Raw genomic sequence first — 17296 nt, 5'->3', positions numbered from 1 at the left:
GTGCTGTATGTGAATACAACTCGCCGCCGGGTGACGTTATGAACCCAGACACGACGGCGTTTAGTTTTCTGACGTATCTGGGACTTCATCAATATGTACAAAGCAGCAACAGCGGTTATTTCTTCCATGGTTGATGGAGGAAATGGAGGAAAAGAAAAGCTCCTCCTCCTCTCCAGTGCGTCTAGAGCGAATGAACGCAAATAATACCGGCGGTCCAACTCGCGCGAGTAAAGCAAGGCGAAAATTTGCTCTTGGTGTGAACACAGAATTAGGAGTTAAAGTAGCCTACTACAGTTCAAACATCATGATCTTCCTCTTTATGATTACATTGGCTGGTCAGAGATCAGACAAACAAAAGTACACAAACAGACCTCCTAATGTGACCTGACCTAATGTAACGGTATTGGAAAGTGTTGTGGAACATTGTATTGTGTTATAATTACACACCACGGCGCTGTACTGTAGTTAACATGGATTACGTAATCGTTCCCTGTACATGGAAGTGATGATTGAGATTGTGATTGTCACTTTGTCACATGTGACACTTAAAACTGGAACCGTTCAGAGTTCATGTGTTTATTGGCTTTTTGACTTTTTGTTCTTTAGCTTTCGGATCACAAGGAGGAACTAACTGAGCAACAGGAAACGGTGACACACACGTTCTGGAGCTGATAGACACACACACACTCACAAACAGCGGAGGGATGCGAGTGAACAGCGCCTCCAGGCTCGGATGTTAATGGGGATTGATCAGCTCAGAGTAAAATTAGAAAAAAAGGTGCTGGCTGATCGGATCATTCAGTCATTAGAGGAGCTCTCTGGTTCGCTCATTAAAGAAGAGTAATGGGGATTGTTCAGATCAGACGTGTCTGTTTCTAATGTCTGGCTGACTAAAACAGTTCTCAGAGGGTTTCCTGTTCATGTGTGATGATGTTGGTCTCCATAAGAGCCATTTCATTGACCTCACTGTATAAAATGACCTGTGGATGGATCAAACTAGAGACCTAGAGCATTCAGAGGATGGATGGATCAGACTAGAGACCTATAGCATTCAGAGGATGGATGGATCAGACTAGAGACCTAGAGCATTCAGAGGATGGATGGATCAAACTAGAGACCTAGAGCATTCAGAGGATGGATGGATCAGACTACAGACCTAGAGCATTCAGAGGATGGATGGATCAAACTAGAGACCTAGAGCACTCAGAGGATGGATGGATCAGACTAGAGACCTAGAGCATTCAGAGGATGGATGGATCAGACTAGAGACCTAGAGCATAATAAATAAAAACTACACAAAGTGGATGAAATGTACTTTTAGGAAATATACTACATTGTACTTTTTCCAGTTGGGTAATGTTTACCATGTTCACCATCATCGTTCGCAGCTGAGGCTGTTGGGAATGTCGTCAGTTCTGCAGGTAGGGAGGTATAAACATGATGGTTTATATTCTGTATGTATAATTTAATGGAAATCTGAAACTGACTGTCTCCATTTCTTTTTTTCTTTTAGTATCTCCTGCAGCAGAGCGTCTGCGCCACATACTGGGGGAGGATGACAGCACGCCGACACCCACATTATTCACTGAGATGGACACACTGCAGCAGGAGGGCGGCGAATTAGAGTGGAAGGAGTCTGCAAGGTACACACACCAACATGCAGGCGTCAGAGCCTTCATTAGTTTAGGATTTGGGGTCACTTTTGAAGGGATTTAGAGGCGGAGGGTTGAGACATCATGGGTGCTGGGTGACACCACGTTAACATGTAATTAAAGCTTAAATTACATAACAGCATCCTGCTGCTCGGCACTCCTGACCTCCAACACATCAATCAATCCGTCTCTCTTTTAAAAGTCAAATAACTCCACTTCATTGACTGACCACTTTCTCCCTCTCGTCTCTATAGGTGGGTGAAGTTTGAGGAGAAGGTGGAGGAGGGAGGAGAGAGATGGAGCAAGCCTCACGTGTCCACGCTGACCCTCCACAGCCTGTTTGAGCTCAGGACCTGTCTGCAGACAGGAAGCATTCTGCTCGACCTGGAGGGCTACTCGCTGCCGCAGATCGTGGGTGAGTCCGACAGAGTTTCTCCACTGTTGTGTCTGTTACATCAGAACCAAACACATCAATACTGCCAGAAAACAAAAGAGCAGTTCATCGACGTTTTAGACTGAATTCTTTCCAGACAGCAGATTTTATCCAGTTTCCATTACTTTTTGTACTTCATGAAAATCAACTTACAAACACTTGAAATGTGGTTGAAAGAGTTAAAAACACACACAAACTATATTTATAGTTGGAACTCCTTGGTGGTGCCCCAACTCCACACTACGTACTAACAATATACAACTGTACTGTATACAAAATGTCATAGAACCCTGTTGTTCCAGTTAGTATACAAGAAATCAATGCACTGTTTTGTACTAATAGGACATTATGCAATGCTGGAAATCAATCACACCGTGTCATTGCCCCTACCAATTAAACTTTAAGCATTAATTGATTTTTTTTTAACACGATAATAACGTGTTAAGGCAAATTCGTTTTAACGCCACTAATTTCTTAAACGCATTAACGCAATTTGAGATTTTTAGGCTGTAGCGGCTCCGTTTTAAAGCTAGAGTGAAGATACTGGTATCAAATGAAACTAGTAAACCTAAAGAATCCATCGGTACCAACCATGTCATACTAGCTTTCCAAGAAGGAAGATAAATAACACTCCAAACTTAAGCTACATTTTGGCGAGGACAAACTGTCATGTCCATTTTCAAAGGTGTCCCTTGACTTCTGACCTCCAGATATGTGACTGTGTCCAAACAAACGTCCAAAAACTTTCCAAAAAAAAGAAGTTTGAAAAAAAAATCCTGAAAAGGTCTGAAAAAAAAGTGTAAATAATGTCCAAAAAAAAGAAGTTTGAAAAATGTCCGAAAAAAAAGTCGGAAAAAAAACGTCGGAAAAAATGTCCGAAAAACAAAAAGTGTAAATAATGTCCAAAAAAAAGAAGTTTGAAAAAAGTTTGAAATAAGTCTGAAAAAAAAGTCTGAAAAAAAATCTGGAAAAATGTCTGAAAAAAAAAATCTGGGAAGTCTTCTGAAAAAATAGTCTGAAAAAAAGTGTGAACAATGTCTGAAAAAAAAAAAGTGTGAACAATGTCTGAAAAAAAAAAAGTGTGAACAATGTCCAAAAAAAAGAAGTTTGAAAAAAGTTTGAAAAAATGTCCCAAAGAAAGTCTGAAAAAAAATTACGAAAAATGTCTGAAAAACAAAAAGTCTGAATAATGTCAAAATACAGATACTAACCAGACATGCCCACTTTATGATAATCACATGCAGTTTGGGGCAAGTCATAGTCAAGTCAGCACACTGACACACTGACAGCTGTTGTTGCCTGTTGGGCTGCAGTTTGCCATGTTATGATTGGAGCATATTGTTTTATGCTAAATGCAGTACCTGTGAGGGTTTCTGGACAATATCTGTCATTGTTTTGTGTTGTTCATTGAAGTAAATATATACATACATTTGTATAAAGCAGCATATTTGTCCACTCCCATGTTGATAAGAGTATTCAATACTTGCTAAATCTCCCTTTAAGGTACATTTTGAACAGATAAAAATCACTGTTAAACTTTGACTCCAGATGAGATCGTGGATCGGCAGATAGCTGACGGTCTCATCTCTCCGGATCTGAAGGAGAAGATCAGCTTTGTGTTGCTCAGGAAGCACCGTCACCAGACCAAGAAACCGATCCACCGCTCGCTGGCAGACATCGGGAAGTCCTCCAACGCCGGTAAGTTTGTGTGCTGTTTTGTCTTCATTTTCAACTACCAATCACCAAAGTGATCTAACCTTCTAATTACATCCTACTGCTTCCTTTGTTTTCTGCCATGTTGTTTCACCTTTCCTCGTAAAAATCACCTCTTCTGTGCTCATCGTGCTGCTGCTGCTGCTGCTCTGTCAGGCCGTAGTCCTCAGGTTAATCTGAGTCATAGCGCTAGTTCAGCTTCTGGGATCCACCGCTCCACAGAAGACCTACGCTCTCGCAGCCTCGGCCGCCTGCGTGAGTCTAAACACACCACACACACACAAACACACAAGTTCCTTCCTATTTGTACCTACACATCAGTGGTGGAAGTACATTTACTCAAGTACTGGAGTGCGTATTTCCATTTTATGAAGCTTTATGTTGCGTTCACACCGAGAGCGAAGCAAATTTTCGTCTCACTTTTCTTGCGCGAATTGGACCGCCGGTATCATCTGTGTTTATTCACACTTGACGCGCCAGAGGAGAAAGATACCAACCATAGATACCAACAACTTTCCTCCATTTCCTCCATCAACCATGGAAGAAATAACCTCTGTTGCTGCTTTGTACATGTTGGTGAAGTCCCAGATATGTCAGAAAACCAAACGCCGTAGTGTCTGGGTTCATAACTAGGGTTAGCGTCTTGAGATAACTTCTGTTGTGATTTGACGCTATACAAAATAAATTGAATTGAATTGAATTGAATAACGTCACCCGGCAGCGAGCTGTATTCACCTACAGTGTCATTGAACTGACTGTATCTAGCAAGCCACACGTCGCTGCTGCGGTATGAACCCAAAATAAACACATTGTGCTGTGATTTAATTGCAATAAACGGATCAAAATGATGCCGAAATAACTACATCATGATGCTGATTTGTAAAAAGTCTGAATTCATACTTTGTCAGGTCTGTTACCATGACGACAACCAAACAACTTTTAAATTGCTTGCAAAAAATATGCTAGCGACGTTGTAAACAGATCAAAAGTATGCTGAAATAACTACATAATTATGCCGATTTGTACTATAGACAATGAGTACTTTCACTACTGATACTTTAAGTATATTTACTGCACAATGAGTACTTTTACTGATGATACTTTAAGTACATTTAGCTGATGATACTTGTCGTGCTTTTACTTGTGTAAACCCAACAAATGCAGTGAAGAAGTATAAACATAATCTGCTTTGTAAAAGTTTTATAAGAAAGGAAATGCAGTCAACACATATGTTAGATCACAATGTGTTTGGGTGAGAGACACGGAGTGTAAATGTAACGTTGGAAGAGGACTTTTTGCCTCAGGAGCTCCGTCTAAACCCCCCCACTCTCCTCGGGGCTCCTTCCAAGGCAACGCCCCCCCCCACACACACATGCACGAGCACCGCCGCATCGTAACTACTTCACCGCCACAGAACGGAGAGAGGACCTCAACTCAACAACGCTACCTCATGACCAGTAACCGCAGCAGTGCTACTGCAGGGCTGAGTTTTCTCCTCCATTCTCCAGGAAACGTGCGGCGGCGGCGCGCTTTGAGTTCAGGCTGGTGCACGCCAAGGGTAGAGAACGAGAAGGGAGGCAGGGACGCATCTGATTGGTTCTTTCCAAGCGGACCGCGAGGCAGTGATTGGTAGACGTTTTTACCAGATTACAGCAGCTACAGATGACGGCTCTTTTCCGGTCCTTTTTCAGAGCTCATCAGTAACGGATCGCTGTCGGGGTGTAAAGACCATTTCAACCACTAGAACAGATATACTGGAGAACATCGTGACTTTTAAGTAAAGGATCTGAGTACTTCTTCCACCTCTGATTCACACTCAATATTTACCAAATTTGAAACTCTCACTTTCTTAACTTCTCAGCTTTATTGTATGTTTTTCATAAACTAAAATAACCGATCCCAGCTAACTCCCCGCTGCTGCATGATTTCAACACTCGGCTTTGTGTGTATACAATATGTTGGAAGTATTGCGTGTTTACTTTACAGATTTCGGTCCTATTGTGTGCACCCTTGCTAATTTATTTTGTGAATCTATCTGAGTGAAAAGGATTATGAAAGGCTCTGTGTGGTATGTTCTTGTTCTCTCTCTTTGTTCAATTTCATTTGTTCCCAAATCTGCTTTGAGAAAAAAAAAAAAAGAAAGAAGGGAAATGAGCCATTAAGATGTAATCCCCCTCAGAAACAAGTGGTGAAGTTCTGGCACACATTGTGGACATACTTGAATGGCCACTCTGTTGCTCTCATAGCCTGAAAAATATCAACTATAAGTGTGTGGTTCATTTGCAGATCCTGCCCAGAGCCGAAGCATGAATGATATTTCAGACACACCAAGCACAGACCAGGTAACTGTTATCTTCCATATTTAATGTGTTGTTTATATGTGGTGGCTTTTGTGGGTCCAGCTTGCACATATTTTAACACCCCATACAGGCTTCACAAAGTAGCATTAAAGTCACATTCACACCAAGAGTGAAGCACGAGTTGGACCGCCGGTATCCAACTAGACGCGCCGCAGAGGAGAAGGAGCTCGTCTCCTTAGATACCAGCAACTTTACGCCATCAACTAAAGAAGAAATAACCTCTGTTGCTGCTTTGTACACGTTGTGGAAGTCCCAGATATGTCAGAAAAACCAAACGCTGTCGTGTCTGGGCTCATAACATCACCGCTAATAGTAATAACGCTATGCCCAAGAGTTGCTGTGTAGTTGGTTGCACCAACAATAAATCCATAAACGCTGATCTCTGATCTGTTCTCCTGCCGTTTTCTTAAAAAAGATCTAATAGCGGGGCAAGCTATAGACCAGACCAGCATGGCTTTATAACTCCAAGCTATAGACCAGACCAGCATGGTCTTTATGGCTCCAAGCTATAAACCAGACCAGCATGGCTTTATGACTCCAAGCTATAGACCAGACCAGCATGGCTTTATGGCTCCAAGCTATAGACCAGACCAGCATGGTCTTTATGGCTCCAAGCTATAAACCAGACCAGCATGGCTTTATGACTCCAAGCTATAGACCAGACCAGCATGGCTTTATGGCTCCAAGCTATAGACCAGACCAGCATGGTCTTTATGGCTAAATGATGCTGGTGACGTTAGCTTGAGTAATCCAGTCATACATTAACGTGATAGCAGCATCAGACTAAATCTCAGCCTAGAGATCAAACAGTTGGTTATTAACACATTAACAGCCTTCATTATTAAGGTATCGCCAACATTCAGGTTCAGGCAAGGTCGCATAATAATTATTAGACGTGTTTAAAACATATGTTTGCATAACAAGAGATGAATGCATATGAACTTGTCAAAATAACAATCCTCACATACGTCAGGTTGCGTTGAAGTCTATGAAATCTTCTGTTTTCTTTCCCCCAAAAGGGGGCGGGGCCTTGACTTTTTTGCGAAGTACCTGTAAGTACCGGTCTGATGTACATTATACGAAAGTTTAGAAGTACCAAATGTGGTGGATTAGCCCTTTTAATATCTGCATATTCAACACATTGAGATGTGTCACTATCTGAGCTGTTATTGATTTGTAATCAGCTAATCTCCTTCTGCCTGTGGGAGAATAATGATTATTTCACTTCTGCTCACATAGATAACAGATGGCATAAACTCCCTCTCTGTCCGTGTTTTATGAAAAGTTGAGCCTTGTTTTGTTCGAGGACGTACACGGAGTCGTCGCAACTACTTAATCCCTCTTAATCCACACAGCCTGGTAGCTTTTAAATTGTGTTTGTGTGCAGATTTCTAAGCTTCTGTTGTTTCTCTGAGCTTCATTGTTCGAGAACGACACTGAAGAATTACAGTTGCTTTTTATTTCATTGTTAACCAGCTGCAGTATTTTGTGTGTGTTTGCCATTCAGAACTTCAAAAGCAAGTAAAACTCACGCATGTGACGGCTGAATCTGGTTTCATTATTTGTTCACAGAGGCTGGCATGGCACCGCCGTCTTTCTTTGATCTGACCAATGTGCACGCTCATACAGTAAAGGACACGACATCATAGCATATAAAGCCGAGAGGGAAGGAGAGAGATGGCAACTCAAATGGATTATTGTTAAATGAGTTGATAGTATGAGACATTAAAATGTCTTGGTTTGGTTTCTTATTTGTAAGACGTTGGGTGAGAGTTGTTGAATTGACTCTGAAAGCAACATTAACAGATTAGGAAGAGATTTTAATTTAAGCAGCCACCACTCCACTGCCACGTGCTTCCTCGCTGAGGAGGAGGAGTGCACACACAGTGTTGTAGGATTTTATACTTTCAATTTGATGTGTTTATGTCCCTGATACTGAGGAAAACAAGTCAAAAGTTTGTTTTTGATCCTTACTACTTGGTGAAGTAAATCTAGAACTTGGCAGGAAGTGGTGTCAGAATAAATGTCTTTGTTTGGTAACCTGTCAGATGAGTTTGTTGTGTTGATAGCATTGAAGTGTTTGGAGTAGGGCTGTCAAAGTTAACGCGATAATGATGATGAAGGTACTGGTATCATATGAAACTAAAGAACCTGATGAAGCCATCGGTACCAACCATGTCAGACTAGCTGGTCATGAAGGAGGTTAAATAACGCTCTGAATTTACACTTAATCTTGGCGAGGAAAAACTGTCATGGCCGTTTTCAAATTGGTCCCTTGACCTCTGACCTCTAGATATGTGACTGTGTCCGAACAAATGTCCAAAAACTTTCCAAAAAAAAAGTCAAAAAAAAGTCTGAAAAAAATCCAAAAGAAGTTTGAAAAACTGCAAAAAAAAAAGAAGTTCGAAAAATGTCCGAAAAAAAAGTCTTACAGACATGCCCACTTTATGATCATCACATGCAGTTTGGGGCAAGTCATAGTCAAGTCAGCACACTGACACACTGACAGCTGTTGTTGCCTGTTGGGCTGCAGTTTGACATGTTATGATTGGAGCATATTGTTTTATGCTAAATGCAGTACCTGTGAGGGTTTCTGGATCAATATCTGTCATTGTTTTGTGTTGTTAATTGATTTACAATAATAAATATATACATACATTTACATAAAGCAGCATATTTGTCCACTCCCATGTTGATAAGAGTATTAAATACTTCACTAATCTCCCTTTAAGGTTCATTTTGAACAGATAAAAAGTGTGATTATTTTGCGATTAATCACGATTAACTATTTTAATTGATTGACAGCCCTAATTTTTACATTACTGTGTGAATGTATAATATATCCGATGTTGATGTTTGGCATCTAGGCTTCATTAGGTGTTCTAGTTTCATTTGATATCAGTATCTTCACTCTAGCTCTAAAACCGAGCCGGCTACAACCTCTGAAAGACAGAAACGTTTCAATGAGGCTCCTGCTAGAAGTTAATGTGAAATAAATGATGTGTACCTGAAAGCACTCCTGTCCAGGTTTAAGGACGATCAAGCTTTTGATGTGGCTTTTGTTGTAACTTTTCTAAAATCCTATGTCAACAACACGTTATACATGCCAGTTGATCATAGCACATATAAGCAGTTAGCAAAGGTCAGCTGCCTCAAACATGTGATGCTCTCATCTTTCTGTTCCTCTCTCTTCTGCCAGCTGAAGAATAAGTTCATGAAGAAGATTCCTCGTGATGCCGAAGCTTCCAACGTCCTGATCGGTGAGGTGGATTTTCTGGAAAAACCCTTCGTCTCCTTCGTACGTTTGGCTCAGGCCACGACTCTGGGAGGCCTCACCGAGGTCCCGGTGCCGACGAGGTGGGTGTCTCTCATGTCTCCTCTGTTAGCTCTCTGTGGAGTATGTCTCTGTATTTATTCACCTCTTGTTCTGGCAGGTTTCTCTTCATCCTGCTGGGTCCTCACGGCAAAACCAAGTCCTACAATGAGATCGGCAGAGCTATCGCTACGCTCATGGTGGACGATGTAAGTGACTGCTGCTCTCCCACCCGGATTCACGACTACACTCAAACACACACGTTGAATCTGATTTCTTTACTTCCTGTCAGCTGTTCAGTGACGTCGCCTATAAAGCCAGGGACCGTGAAGACCTGATTGCAGGTGTGGATGAGTTTCTGGACGAGGTGATCGTCCTCCCTCCGGGGGAATGGGACCCAAAAATACGCATCGAACCTCCCAAGAAAGTTCCATCGGCAGAAATGAGGCATGTACATTTAATCACACTAAACGTACGCCGAGGAGTCAAATGTAGAAATGCCGGTACTGTGTACCGGTGAGCACCGGCCCACTTCCAACACTGATTTTGCCACTTTGATGTCCATGTGTCTCCAGACTACTTCTTGACTAATACCTTTAAGTAAGTCCCATCCTTCCCCTGACGCCGGGTTCTGTCTCCATGTTTACGGCAGGAAGTCGGTGCTGAACCTGAACGAGTTGGGTCAAATGAACGGCTCGGCCGGCGGAGCAGCTGGAGGAGAAGACGAAGAGTTTCCGGCTCCACACGAACTCGGAGAGGAGCTGAAATTCACTGGGAGGTATGAAAAGGGAAAAAACATCACGTGTCCCAGTTCCATCCTGGTTCTATCGTCGTTAACGGTGTGATCGACCTCGCTCTGATAGGTTTGCAGGTGGCTTATGGCTGGACATCAAACGGAAGATCCCGTGGTTTTGTAGTGACATCTACGACGGCTTCCATATCCAGTCCATCTCTGCTGTGCTCTTCATCTACCTGGGCTGCATCACCAATGCCATCACGTTTGGAGGACTGCTCGGGGACGCTACCGACAATTACCAGGTCTTCATTCACCGTCCAGCCAGAGTTATATATCTGACACAATCACCTCACAGCTTAATGACCTTTTTCTCCTTTCAAAGGGAGTGATGGAGAGTTTCCTCGGCACGGCTCTAGCGGGGACCGTCTTTTGTGTTTTTGGTGGCCAACCCCTCATCATCCTCAGCTCAACTGGACCCATCCTCATCTTTGAGAAACTGCTTTATGATTTCAGCAAGTAAGCAGGAGCACTCAGATGTGAATGGTACAAATAACCAGATACAACTTCCAACACTTTGTCTCTCTGTCTTCTCAACAGGAGCAACGGGATAGACTACATGGAGCTGCGTCTGTGGATCGGCATTCACTCGTGTCTCCAGTGTTTCCTGCTGGTGATCACAGACGCCAGCTACATCATCAAATACATGACCCGCTTCACAGAGGAGGGTTTCTCCAGCCTCATCTCCTTCATATTCATCTCTGATGCCATCAAGAAGATGGTGAGTAACGTGCAGGGGTGAAAGTAGGCCGGTACGGTACGGTATCTGCTAACGTTAGGTCAACCTACAGCTAGTTGCCTCCGCTAAGTTTCTATGTTTCTCTATCATTAACATTGTTACATAGGGCATTTGTGCTGCAGCCATGTGGTGTCGGAATAATCAGAAAAATGAGTTCTCGACTGAGAAAATGAATGTGAATGCCCCCCTCAAGTCTGAACTACAACGCAAACACAGCTAACGTGTTGTTTAAGCATTAAAACACAACACATCTTCTTTGTTGTGTCCATGTTGTTTCCACATTACGACTTAAAGCTCATGAACACACCGAAGTCGGAAGAACGACTTGGCAACTCTGGAAATGGGACAATCCGACTAGCAAATGAATGCACCGCTGTCTGCGCTCTTCTAGTTTTCTTATAAATTGCTTCTAAATTTGTCGGCCAGCGGGTTTTTAATCCGTGCCGGAGGGAATCCCGATCCTTCCAAAACTGTTTCTGCTGTTTGATATGGAGTGCTGTGGGTTTTTGGCAGTCAGTGGTTTCTTGCAAAAATCTCCGAAATAAAATGAGAAAATAAGCTGTGATGTTTCCTGATGTTCAGTTTTATTCCTAAATGGACAGTAAGTCAAACAATCTATGTGACTTGTGAACCTCTGCTGGCATAAAGGTGTGCGTGCGTATCTTTACTCTCTAAACACACACTGTGCTTGCAAATTCATTTAGTTGTCATTTTTTTCTATTTTAAAACAAAACAAATTGTTATGATTGACAAATTATAGTGTGGCACTTAAACCATTTTTATATATCATTTTGAAAAAATGAGTGCGTGTGTTCAAGGATGCATGAAGCTCGGGATGGGAGGAGAACAATATGAAGTGATGAAGGTCGGGTTAGTCGTACCGGCAAGAACTTTAATCTACTTTCACCCCTGGTAACGTGCGAAGTGGACAAACACCAAATGTTCAGATGAACAGCACAACAATAACAACACAATAACAACACAACAATAACACAACAAGAACGCAACATAACACAACAATAACACAATAATAACACAACAATAACACAACAATAACACAACAATAACACAACAATAATGCAACAATAACACAACAATAACACAATAATAACACAACAATAACACAACAATAACACAACAATAACACAACCATAACACAATAATAACACAACAATAACACAATAATAATGCAACAATAACACAACAATAATGCAACAATAACACAACAATAACACAATAATAACGCAACAATAACACAACAATAACACAATAATAACACAACCATAACACAACAATAATGCAACAATAACACAACAATAACACAATAACACAACAATAACACAACCATAACACAATAATAACACAACAATAACACAATAATAATGCAACAATAACACAACAATAATGCAACAATAACACAACAATAACACAATAATAACGCAACAATAACACAACAATAACACAACAATAACACAACAATAACAATAATAACACAACAATAACACAATAATAATGCAACAATAACACAACCATAACACAACAATAACACAATAATAACACAACAATAATGCAACAATAACACAACAACACAATAATAACACAACAATAACACAATAATAACACAACAATAACACAACAATAACACAATAATAACAACAATAATGCAACAATAACACAACAATAACACAACAATAACACAATAATAACACAACAATAACACAACAATAACACTAGTTTGTTTTCCACAGGTAGGAGCCTGGAAGTATTACCCGATCAACCGAGACTTCAAGCCGGACTTCATCACTGCCTACAAGTGTGAATGCATCGCACCAGACCAGGGTGAGTCTTCAAACTCTTTCTTTTTCTTTCTTTACATGTTCTGCTTTCTGAGTTTTCTCACCTGAAATGTTCATAAATGATTTGGTAAATACATTTAGAGATGGAGCTGACACATGTTACTATACTTTAAGGGACTGTTTGTAACTTTTTAAGCGTATAAATGTACCGGGTCGGGACACACGCGCGCTCACGTGTGGCCGCTGTCTCTCCTCCGCTGCCTGCCTGCCTTCACTCAGACACCGCACAATATCTAGTGAATGTTCAGTGGACGTTTGTGCAGAAATAACTGCTGCAGCTCCTCCAGACCAACAGAGGTTTCCCGTGTCTTGTGAAGTGACGGGGCTCCGCAGAGAGAAACGTTATCGTCTCGTTTGTGTCTCCCTTGTTCCCTCCGGCCGCGCTCAGAGAGGACAACGTTTCTCGCTGCGGAGCCCCGCTGCCTCAGCCTGCGCTGAAGCAGGAAAAGCCAACACTAGGATCAGCATTGATTCATGGAGAGACCTTGGTCTGGTCAGCTAACATTACTGCCAAGCAGCTGAAATATAGAGTGATATTGTGCTTTTAGCTGACGTGTGTCTCCTCACTGTGTTTAGCGATGCTCGTTCAGGTATATGTAGAGCGAGCAAGCGCGAACCCGACGCTGACTTTCGTTGACTTAACGGCCACAGGTGTCGCTGTTAACAAGCATTTCTGAAAGTTACAAATAGTCCCTTTAAAGGAATGGTTCAACATTTGGGGAAGAAATGTTGAAGAAAGCAAATGCATGAATTCTTAAGATGCTGAACTGTTCTTTTAATGACATTACACAATCTGACATGACATATACATGGTGATTTATATCATTAACAGCTACAGCATTTGTCTATCATCAAGATAATTAGGAAATGATTTCCCTGTTATAAGACAGGAGATGTGATTAGATGTGAATATTTGGTCTTTACTCTGTGATGATGTGTGTGTCTCGTCTGTTTCTGCCTCATTTTTGGATGCTGTCTGACAAAGTGAGTATGCACATGTCGACTCTGGTAGAGACCGTTTGAACAACATCTTAAGTGACTTGATTAGAGGAATACTCCACCAAAAACACTCACTGCCTGGAGGCTTTCAATGTGACTCTGAAAAGTTTAAAAGCTGGTTTCAAATCATCTTTAATATTTCTCTGATTAAATAAGCAACAGTCAAATTTAAAGTTCAAAAAACATCCTCAGTATTTATTAAGAGTTTAACACCCGACATCGTTCAACAACACACTGAGGATGGAGGAGGAATTGTTGCTGTATCATATTATGGCATAACAATCACAGTGTTACCCGTCATTAAACGCATCATTCATTTGTTTTTCTCCGTTTCCCTCTTGTGTTTTCGCTCCTCAGCATCTGCGCTGGGCTTGAATGTTTCAGCTCCACTCGCAGATGATAACATGACTCTGCTGGTAAGTGACAAACGACAGAAAACATCACTCACATGAATCTTTTCTATTCCTCTTGAAGGTGAAGGTAACGGACACAAGTTGACCGAGTTGCATCTCCAGGTGTTTGAGGTTTTAAACTGATTTCACCAAACAGAGGCTGAAGTTTGATTTATCAAGCATCTCAGGGTCGGATCAAACCAGTCCGAACTGACGGAAACATTCTCACAGTGATGAATATTTGAGTCCCACTTTTAGGAGTAGGAGTTAAAGTATTTTATCAACTTTCTTAATTTATTAAATGGCTCTTATGACAGCTGATATATTCGTTGTTGCCACAAATAAACAAGTTGCTCCTCCATGTCTGAGCTCCATCTTACTACGACTTTATGCTCTGCATTTAGCATTAGCTCATGCATTAGCCGTGGTCGCCATGACGACGGCGGTGGTTGTCCTTCCTTCTTCAGTCAGCTTGGTTCTCTACTGTATAATATATACACTCACCGGACACTTTATTAGGTACACCTTGCTAGTACCGGGTGGTCTTCATCTGCTTCAAGGTTGGACGTGTTGTGCGTTCAGAGATGGTATTCTGCATACCTTGGTTGTAACGAGTGGTTATTTGAGTTACTGTTGCCTTTCTATCATCTCCAACCACTCTGCCCATTCTCCTCTGACCTCTGACATCAACAAGGCATTTCCGTCCACACAACCCCCGCTCACTGGATCTGTTCTCTTGTTGGGACCATTCTCTGTAAACCCTAGAGATGGTTGTGCGTGAAAATCCCAGTAGATCAGCAGTTTAATACTCAGACCAGCCCGTCTGGCACCAACAACCATGTTCAAAGTCACTTAAATCCCCTTTCCTCCCCATTCTGATGCTCGGTTTGAACTTCAGCAAGTCGTCTTCACCACCTCTAGATGCCTAAATGCATTGAGTTGCTGCCATGTGATTGGCTGATTAGCTATTTGTGTTAACAAGCAATTGAACAGGTGTGCCTAATAAAGTGGCCGGTGAGTGCATATAATATTTACGATTTGAAATCAGTGCGGTCAGGATGCACTTCTGAGGCGATCAGGGGATGTAAAAAACACTCTTAACATACCTCACACCACAGGAACATCTGGAAAGATCATCTTTAGAACCATCAAACGATCAGGGCTTTGCTGACGATCACTGGGAGGAATCAGACCCAACATCGTCTTGATTCTAGTGAAGTGTGAACCCGGCATTAAGTTTCTGGCAGCTCCACGGGGAGTCCCACAAACAGCTATGCTGGCTTTATATGAATGGGAGAATAAATCAAAAATCTTTCAAAAACCAGACACTAAGATTGCTCATCACAAGAACCAATACACCTCACAGAAGTGTCCAAAGTAGAGAGAAGATAGTAGATATCTAGTAGAAGATCATTTCTATTTTGTGGCTCTAAATGTGGTAAAACAGCGACGTCATGCTCGCTTCTAGAGAGCAAGTCTGCTGAAAGTCCGAGTCTTTTCAGTGTGATTTGTAGGGTTGATTCTGAGATGCTTGTTAAGTCCTTTAAGAGAGGAGCTCTGTGTTTCCTGTTTCTATGTCCTGTATTGTTTTTTCTTCTGTTATCGCTTGTCTTTTCTCTTTCGTCTCTGCTTCTTCTCCTCTTCCGAACCCTCCCTTTTGATTTTCCCTTCTCCGTCTTCTACTCCCCATCCCACCCCGTCTCCCCTCTCCTCCCACTCTCCTCCTCCACCCCGTGTCCTGTCTCTGTAGTTTAACTTGACAGACCTGGACTGGAGTATGCTGAGTAAGAAAGAGTGTGTGAAGTATGGAGGTATGCTGGTGGGGAACTCCTGTAAGTATGTTCCCGACTTGGCCCTCATGTCCTTCATCCTCTTCTTTGGCACCTACTCCATGACCGTTTCCCTCAAGAAGTTCAAGTTCAGCCGCTACTTCCCGACAAAGGTAAGACACAAGACCTCCGTTGTTTCATTTCCCACGGTGTCTTTAATGCTGTTGTAGACTCCCTAGAAGTCAACCTGCACGGGACATGTTTGGGATATTTATCAAAGCATGTTGTCCTCTCCTCTCCCTGAATGTCCTCTCCCATGTTGTCCTCTCCCCTCCCTGAACGTCCTCTCCCATGTTGTCCTCTGCTCTCCCTGAACGTCCTCTCCCATGTTGTCCTCTGCTCTCCCTGAACGTCCTCTCCCATGTTGTCCTCTGCTCTCCCTGAATGTCCTCTCCCATGTTGTCCTCTCCCCTCCCTGGACGTCCTCTCCCATGTTGTCCTCTGCTCTCCCTGGACGTCCTCTCCCATGTTGTCCTCTGCTCTCCCTGAACGTCCTCTCCCATGTTGTCCTCTGCTCTCCCTGAACGTCCTCTCCCATGTTGTCCTCTGCTCTCCCTGAATGTCCTCTCCCATGTTGTCCTCTCCCCTCCCTGGACGTCCTCTCCCATGTTGTCCTCTGCTCTCCCTGAACGTCCTCTCCCATGTTGTCCTCTCCCCTCCCTGGACGTCCTCTCCCATGTTGTCCTCTGCTCTCCCTGGACGTCCTCTCCCATGTTGTCCTCTGCTCTCCCTGAACGTCCTCTCCCATGTTGTCCTCTGCTCTCCCTGAACGTCCTCTCCCATGTTGTCCTCTGCTCTCCCTGAACGTCCTCTCCCATGTTGTCCTCTGCTCTCCCTGGACGTCCTCTCCCATGTTGTCCTCTGCTCTCCCTGAACGTCCTCTCCCATGTTGTCCTCTGCTCTCCCTGAACGTCCTCTCCCATGTTGTCCTCTGCTCTCCCTGAACGTCCTCTCCCATGTTGTCCTCTGCTCTCCCTGGACGTCCTCTCCCATGTTGTCCTCTGCTCTCCCTGAACGTCCTCTCCCATGTTGTCCTCTGCTCTCCCTGAACGTCCTCTCCCATGTTGTCCTCTGCTCTCCCTGAACGTCCTCTCCCATGTTGTCCTCTGCTCTCCCTGGACGTCCTCTCCCATGTTGTCCTCTGCTCTCCCTGAACGTCCTTTCCCATGTTGTCCTCTGCTCTCCCTGAACGTCCTCTCCCATGTTGTCCTCTGCTC

At 42.8% G+C, this 17296-nt stretch overlaps 1 protein-coding gene across 8 annotated transcripts in view; it reads left to right on the top strand.

Moving 5' to 3' along the window:
• The window catches only part of slc4a5b (solute carrier family 4 member 5b), a 69626-nt gene that overhangs the window by 34557 nt on the left and 17773 nt on the right, over nucleotides 1-17296 (top strand). For 6 of the 8 annotated variants that reach the window (XR_012591707.1, XR_012591708.1, XR_012591704.1 and 3 more), the window contains 15 exons: nucleotides 1514-1643; nucleotides 1907-2067; nucleotides 3634-3783; nucleotides 3955-4053; nucleotides 6085-6140; nucleotides 9358-9515; nucleotides 9593-9680; nucleotides 9764-9918; nucleotides 10124-10249; nucleotides 10335-10509; nucleotides 10590-10723; nucleotides 10805-10985; nucleotides 12752-12842; nucleotides 14216-14274; nucleotides 16001-16192. Coding sequence is in view for 2 of the 8 variants with exons in the window: in XM_074618417.1 (XP_074474518.1) it covers nucleotides 1514-1643; nucleotides 1907-2067; nucleotides 3634-3783; nucleotides 3955-4053; nucleotides 6085-6140; nucleotides 9358-9515; nucleotides 9593-9680; nucleotides 9764-9918; nucleotides 10124-10249; nucleotides 10335-10509; nucleotides 10590-10723; nucleotides 10805-10985; nucleotides 12752-12842; nucleotides 14216-14274; nucleotides 16001-16192 (1955 nt within the window). In the remaining 6 variants the exon portion in view is untranslated. Of the gene's footprint in view, nucleotides 1-1513; nucleotides 1644-1906; nucleotides 2068-3633; nucleotides 3784-3954; nucleotides 4054-6084; nucleotides 6141-9357; nucleotides 9516-9592; nucleotides 9681-9763; nucleotides 9923-10123; nucleotides 10250-10334; nucleotides 10510-10589; nucleotides 10724-10804; nucleotides 10986-12751; nucleotides 12843-14215; nucleotides 14275-16000; nucleotides 16193-17296 lie in introns of all 8 variants that reach the window. The other 2 variants (XR_012591705.1, XR_012591706.1) reach the window with 2 other exon arrangements.

This window comes from Sebastes fasciatus, chromosome 19, assembly GCF_043250625.1.
Source record: "Sebastes fasciatus isolate fSebFas1 chromosome 19, fSebFas1.pri, whole genome shotgun sequence".
NCBI classification, from domain to species: Eukaryota; Metazoa; Chordata; class Actinopteri; order Perciformes; family Sebastidae; genus Sebastes; species Sebastes fasciatus.
This window is presented reverse-complemented; position numbering and strand designations above follow the sequence as displayed.